The following is a 7,762-nucleotide window of genomic DNA, read 5'->3' as shown; positions in this document are numbered from 1 at the left end:
ACAACAGCCAGAAGAATAATCAGAAGGTAAAGAGGAAGAAGAAGAAGAAGAGAAGAAAAAGAGAAGATGACAAAGAAGAGAAAAAGATGAAGAAGAAGAGAAGATAAGAAGAAGAAGATGAAGAAGAAGAAGAAGAAGCGGAGAAGAAAAAGAGAAGAAGATGGAGAAGGAGAAGAATTACAACTACAAGAAGAAGAAGGAGTAGAGTAGAAAAAGGAGAACAACAACAACAACAGGGAAAAGGATCAGAGTACAAGAATAACGTGGAGCAGAACAAGAACAATTAAAACAAGTTTAATTTGTATATTTTTTTAACGAGACAAAAGTAAATGACAAAACAAAACAGAAAGTATGGAAAGTGTGCAAATTAGCGCATATCTTATAAAGCTCTAGCAGTGCAAACAAAGAACAGAAGGCTACCGGTGACAATTCATCACAAAGCAAACAAAGAGCATACGGACACCTGCTATGGCTAACAAAAAATCCCCATACTGTCTGTGTAGGCTGCATCATCTGCAAAGTGTGCAATGTACTTAATTAAGGTTTTCCTCTGGCACCCTAAAGCCTTTCTTCTGCTTCTTCGTCTTCTACACTTGTCAGTCTTTTTCACCACAAAAAAAATCAGAGAAACTTCACTTATTCCCTCAAGCAGCAGTGTCTGTGCAGTTTCTATCTTAGTTACTTTAATTCCTGGTTTTTTGTTGTTGTGGGTTTCGTCTCAAACACCTCTTTTCTGTCTGAAAGATTTTGAAACCAGTAATTATATCCAGCTTCGTGAACATGACACTCCCTCTCTTATCCATCTCTCTGGGCTTGTCTGCCTCCCCCTTCTTTTTAGTCACAACCCACCTCCTCTCTATGTAAAGAACTGCTGCTGACTCCCGACCCACATTCTTTCTGAAGCCCTGTCTGAAGCAAGTCCACTGTTTTTCATTCTTGGCTGAACGCAAGCAGAAGAAAAAAAGGGAAAAATGGACGGGAAAATGACCGGAGGTCCGAGCGTGGCTAATGCCCCGACATACCTGGGATGGTCCATCTTCAACACATTGTGCTGCTGCCTTCCTCTGGGAATTGCAGCCATTGTGTTCTCCTGCCGAGTAAGTTTGAAATCATTTCTTTTTTGTTTGAAATCATCTTCTTCCTTATTTGCACTCTTAGAAAAAAAAAAGTTTGCCAAGACAGGATTTGTGGTATCATTTTTGGTTCCAAAAAGAACCGTTCTGTACGGTTCTTTTAAAAAAGCATTTTTTGTAAAGGACACCTTTTCATAGTTTAAAAAAACAGCATATAAAGTAAACCAAGCAACCAAAGACCTTTACTGGAACCATATGTTCAAGCCAAGAACTATTTCTTTATTTATAAGAGATTCATTGTGCAAAAGGTATTGAATTTCTGCAAAACTGGAAAAAAAAAACTGGAAAAAAACTCTTTTTCCTCATAGGCTGACACTGCTAACACCATCGGAGATGGCACAAGTGCTCACGAGCACTCCAGGACAGCAAGGAACCTGAATATTGCAGCGCTGGTCATTGGAATCATTTTCCTCATAATCTTCATTGTTCTTAAAGTTCTTCACCCGAACAATTAACGGACTAATTCTGTAACTCCGGAAGATCATTTTTTTTGTTATTCCTCATCATTTTCATGGGCAATTCCATCTAAACTTTGGCAGGGAAAGCTGCTTGCCCTTTACCTTTTACATAAGACACAAAAAAAGTGAGAAAAAAAAAACCTCCATGTTGATGAAGTTTGCTGGTCTTGAGTTTTAAAACAAAAAGCTTTTATTTTTTTACTTTTTCTTTTGTTTGTTTTTGGTTTTTTTCCTCTTTTTTAACAAAAAGTACTAGTTTATTTAGTATCAGTTTATTCCCAAAGAAATACGTTTTTAACCTGTGTTATCTTGTATCTTATCTTTTTGTATATGAATGTACTGTATCTTTTCATGTATTCAATATCTTTTACATAGCCAAATAAAATTTTACGCCTTTTCAGTGTTTTTTCTTACTTTTTCTACGATGGCAAAGTGTTTCAGATAGACTTTAGAATTAGGTAGTCACGTTTTTATTAGTAAATGCATTTAGAAGGGTCAACAAAAGAATTTTTTCTTGTTGCTTCATGGCAAAAACGATGTCTAGAGCATGAGGTGAGAAAAAAAGTTAAGAAGAAACTGCTTAATGTCACTCCGTTTGCACAGCCTAGCTTGCTGCTGATGTGCAAACAAGTGCATTGCTCTCGAGTCAATAATAAAATGGCGCACTAACTGTGGGGAGTGGCGAACAGCTCTGGATGCATCTTGATTAAAACCAGCCCACACTGCATAGCTAGCATTGCATTTTGAGTGCCCAACGCACCAAATCTTTCTTTGTTTTTTCCACAAAATCTGATTAAGCTTTCATATTTTGAGCTTTAGGGCATTAAGCTCCAAACCTTAGTGAAGGATGAATTTTATAAAAGCATGATTATGCTATCCAATTACAGTTAAGTCAATAAAGAGCCATGCAAACAGGATTTTACCCAGTTATAATCCTCTTATGTGCCCATATCATGAGCTTTTAGTCATGAACACTTATGTTCCATTTGTTCTGCAATGTGAATGAACATTGGCCACAGACTAGCATCTCCCATCTTCTAAACAGTGCGAGACCAGACCATAAGCACAGGGGAGGCTCAGATTTCACTGTTAGGGGAGTGGACGGGTGAGGCCAAGTATGCTCCATTAGTTCCACATTAACAGTGTTTATGTTCGCATTCCTGCACACTATACGCTCCACTGCCACAAACCTGCTACAGTGGCTCCATGTGAACACAGCACGATACAACAATTGTTGTCTTTATGTGTATCTAAATGATTTAGCATTACTTTTAAACCATAACACATCTTTACTGACCTTCTACAAGAGCATGTTTGTTAGTTGTTTCTTATTCTTTCTATGTTTCATTCTTCCAAACTGCTTTAAAATCAGTACAAAACCCATTTCGGATGTTTAACTGACTGGACTTTAGACTACAGTGCTTTGTTTTGAGTGACCCTACGTCTTAATGATGTTCATTACATTAAAATATATGAGTATTCCATTCACTACATTCTTAAAAAAAGGTGGTTCTTCTGGGTACTTGAAGGTACTAGAGCCATGAGCTCTATATAGAACCATATCTTGTTAAAATGGTTCTATCCATGGTGAAACATGATATGGTTCTCTATAGAACTCATGGTTCTAGTAACTTCAAGAACCCTGAAGAACCATCATTTTATTTTTATTTTAAGAATGTGTTGTTATTATGATTATCATTACAAACCCCTTTTGGTGCTATTTAGAACCATTTTCAAAAAGGTTCTGCGTAGAGCCATAAACAAGACATTTTTTTTTATCAATCTGAAGAATCATTTTACCATGGAAAGAAACATTTAAGCATGGAAATGGTTCTATGTAGAACTCATCATTCTACACTGACTAAAGAAACCTTTGAAGAACCGTTTTTTAAGGATGTACTAAAATGATCTTTTCGGTAGTGACAATTTTGGCTAATTTTTGGCAAAAAAAAATGCTGGCCAGTACATAACTAGTAAACACAGCTTTGAACAGTTCTGTACACACACAAAAAAAATAATAATAATAATTTTCATTAAAATCTAAAAGAGTTTCTTAACTGCGCAAAATGTGTGTTTTAGTAGTGACAGTTCTTAATGTTACACATTGACTTTTTTGACTCATTTCATGAGATCTAACTGCTCACCATGTGGCCATGAGGGCCAGGGATGCAGCCTCACTTCCTGATCTAAAATGCAGGGGTGTGGTTAAATAAGGCTCCGCCCATGGACTAAAACTCTTCGTGTGTCAGTGGTGACATGAAAACGTTTGGTGGCATTTTTGGATAGTTTTTTTTTTTTTTTCTTTTAACTTCACTTTAAAAGAATTTTATAAAATGTAGGCATGATTTTTATTTACAAGTGCAAATTTAAGGGTTAGGGTTTGGAATAGACACCTCCCAATAGAAAGCACACTACAAATGATGATTTTGTATATACTAGGCTTGATTCTATCTCAATTAATGCCTTTGGGTTTAAATAGATCATAAAATAATCCTTGTAAATATCTAATGTATGAATACCTCATTGTTTTTAAAAATACTTTGTTTTCACTGTGAGACTGCATTTTGAACTAATTTGGTAGAATAATCTACGTACTATACAGTGCAAAAGTGAGGCCATCCTTCATTTATTTTCTTCCAGTCAAAATAGCCATTAAATAAAAGTTCATTTTTCAGTGTTAGGGAAGAAAACGAACATATGTTCAACAGAAATTTCCCCAGAAACCTCAACAACTAAATATAATCTAATTTTTTCGGTATTTAGTTTATCCACTATTTACCTTTATTACAGCTTCTATTTTCTCCCTCGCAGGGATATTTTTCCACACATCCAAAGTTCAGTTTTAGAAGTTGGTTGCCTTGTGTGCTTCTCACGATCCCAGTAAACACAAACACCTTCACTGATGTTGAGGTCTGGACTCTGGGGAGTAAGGATGAACATCTGTGGACTTTTTCAGATCTGAAGAGTAGAGCATGATTTTCTCCTCTCTCTTAAAGATGAAAGCTTTAAGTGCTGTTTATCTGATGGGGGCAGTTTTGGTGGTCTACCAGCTCAGTTTTTGCCCTACATTTTTGGAAACTCCTGTTCTTTCACTTTTTTCTTTGACTTTTCTCTTTTTCATGCAAATGGATCATATTATATCCCGTGTTTAGCTAAAACAAGTTGCCTCCCCAAACATAACATGCCAAGAGACATTTACTGGAAGGGGCGTATTTAGAGAGAATTTATGTTTGTGTGTATTTTGCATTGCTTATCTTCATGAACTGACCTTGTAGAGTCTGCATGCCATCCAAACAGTTGGTATTTGTTTGTGCCCAAAGGTCAGATGTGTTTTTGCTCCCTGACTAAATCAATTTCAGGCACATTTGATATTCACAAGCTAAAAATTTCAAACAAACTGCTCATTAAAACTGAAGCTTTGCACTTGTTGTATCTCTTGTGTCAGCGACGCCACATGTTGCTGGTCTTGTCACTTCCTTTCCATGAACTAGTTATAAATCAATCTTGATATATGAGTCATTCAATGCCAACTCATCAAAGGCCTTTTATGTTATGGGTTTCCATGAAACAATTCAAGCGAATACTTAAATTAGTTTTAAGCAACCATGCAAATTTTCAAAGCTGCGCTCCAATTCGTTTTTCAGTTATGATTTTTAAAGTTTGCCAAATTAGCATCTAAATTTCATTTTAAACGTTGAGTTCAGCTGCTTACATAATGTCTGAATCAACCTGGAATATTAACTGGCTTTAAATGCAACACTAAGAATAATATTTCACATTTATATTTATTGGTTATATAATAATAATTTTTTTTTCCATTTTATGCCAGATTTTTGTGCAATGTATTTCAATTTTTAAAAAACAGCAAAATTTAGGCTTTGTCTAGTATTTACGGAAGTCCAGAGAGGCCTAGAGGTAGTTGTAATTTTCTGGATCGCTATTTTGAGATAAAAATTTAAGTATCTTGTTATCTCAAGATAACAAAATTGTTATTTTGAAATAAGTTACTTATCTTGTTATCTCAAGATAACAAAAATTGTTATCTTAAGATTGTCATCTTGAAATAAGTTACTTATCTTGTTATGTCAAGATAACAAAATGGTTATCTTGAAATAATACGTTACTTATCTTGTTGTCTCAACAATAATAAAATTGTTATCTTGAAATAACAAGTTACTTATCTTTTTAGCTCAAAATAACGTGTTATTTTGAAATAACAACTTACTTATTTTGTTATCTCTGGATAAAAAAGTTAAGACAATGAGTTAATTATCTTGTGATCTTAAGATAACAAAGTTCTTATCTTGAGATAATGAGTTATTTATCTTGTTATTTCAAGATAACAAAATTGTTATCTTGCAACAACAAGTTACCTATCTTGTTATCTCAAAATAACAAATTTTTAATCTTGAAATAATGAGTCCCTTATATTGTTATCTCAAGATAACAATCCAGGACATTATAACAACAGCTCATGGCCTCTCCGGACTTCCGTAAGTGTTCCTACATTTCTAGTATAAATCATTTTTAAAGATAAACATGAGTTTGAAATGGCTTCAACAATAAAGATCCATTTTGTAGGCCTTAGCCTCAATATTTAGTCCCCCAAACGGGACTAATCTTAATAGAATAAGAAAGAATAAGAATCTTGTTAACATAACAAATACAGGTGAGTAATGACTCCTTTATGATTTAATATTTTTTTAAACATGACATATTTGACTAATGCACATGATATAAACAAGTAGTAAAACTGTAGATAGACTGGATTTACATTATCAATAAAACTTCATAATGCTCTAAAACGCATTTATCCTTTTTTAAGAGCTAATATATTCTTTCTCTCTTGTTTGTGAGGGATCTACTATACATGTAATCTCTATCAAAGGCATCCAACATGTATCCTGTTTTGCTAGACATCAAATTAAATTTCCTGTCCATGAGGATGCAAAATAATTACAACGACATCACCATTATCTCCTGAGGACTCCAGATAGTTTCTGAGTCACCATTTCCTATCAAACCAAAACACAGCTTTCCTGGGATACGCCTCCTCTGCTGATTCCACCCAAAAGCCCCTTCCCTGCTGCTAGCGTCACTGACATTTTATGCGTTTGGCCCAGGACTTGTACTTAGTTCATGTGAAAGTGCAGCATGATTTGTATGTGTCTTCAATGGAAAGTGATCTAGTGGCAAAATTCCATGGTTGCATAATGTGAAAGTGGCCTGGAAAAAAAAGAGAAGCTCTTTTTCAAACAAATGCAGGCTGGCCAAAGGCAGCTGGAAATGAATACAAGACGAGTGTCGGGTAGTAAGGGGCTGCATGTAATCTGGATTACATAACGACACCTTTGTAACAACATGTGAACGGCTTACTGCTACTTTTTTTTATAAATTACTGTTTGTTAGGATTACTAACTAAACAAAAATTAATCTACCTCTGTTACTTCTTAATTTAATGTGTCCATAAACTGCATTAGAGCTATCACTGTGACTGATAATAAAAGTTATTAATAGTTATGTGTACATCTGTTATACTACAATAGCCAAATATGCAGTTTAACCTTTGAAATGGGGGCCACCCGTAATCAGATTAGATTACAGTTTTAAGTAATAATTTAAAAGATGACATTCCTGATTACATTTTTATATGTTATTTGTTCTTAATACAAGTTTATGTTTTGTTAGCAGTGTACAGTTTTAAAGCAAAGGTTCCTAAAAGGTTCTTGGCTTGTACATCAAGGGCACAGAAGTAATTTGGAAACAAAAAAACATTGGAGATAAAAAAGTAAATATCTGTTTATCAAGCTGAACACTAGTCACCAGTTGCCTCATCTGCCTACAGTACTCTGCAAAAGTCAGAGACCACTCTTCATTTATTTAATTTTCAGTTAAAACAATCATTAAGTACAAGTTATTAATTTTTTTAGCATCGGGAAAAAGCAGAAAACATTTTAAACAGAAAATTACACAAAAACCAAAATGTAATATTAAAATTTTCAGTATTTAGTGTGTCCACTCACACCTTTATAACAGCTTCCATTCCTATCAGGAGACTCGCTTCAGTTTTTCAGATACCTGCAGGGATATTTTTCCAGACCTCCAAAGTTCAGTCTTAGAAGTTGGTTGCATTTTCTGCTACTAATGATCCAAATAATCTCAAACACACTC

General features: G+C 34.7%; 1 protein-coding gene across 1 annotated transcript; it reads left to right on the top strand.

The window, feature by feature from the left end:
• The first annotated feature begins 841 nt into the window (after positions 1-841).
• On the top strand, positions 842-1,991 carry LOC118814293 (proline-rich transmembrane protein 1-like). The gene is made up of 2 exons (XM_036579821.1): positions 842-1,097; positions 1,442-1,991. Exons 1-2 carry the CDS (start codon positions 972-974, stop codon positions 1,586-1,588), a joined length of 273 nt encoding a protein of 90 aa, XP_036435714.1. The 5' UTR covers positions 842-971; the 3' UTR covers positions 1,589-1,991.
• Positions 1,992-7,762: the final 5,771 nt, after the last annotated feature.

The sequence above is a fragment of the Colossoma macropomum genome, unplaced genomic scaffold (assembly GCF_904425465.1).
Source record: "Colossoma macropomum unplaced genomic scaffold, Colossoma_macropomum, whole genome shotgun sequence".
In the NCBI taxonomy this organism is placed as follows: Eukaryota; Metazoa; Chordata; class Actinopteri; order Characiformes; family Serrasalmidae; genus Colossoma; species Colossoma macropomum.
This window is presented reverse-complemented; position numbering and strand designations above follow the sequence as displayed.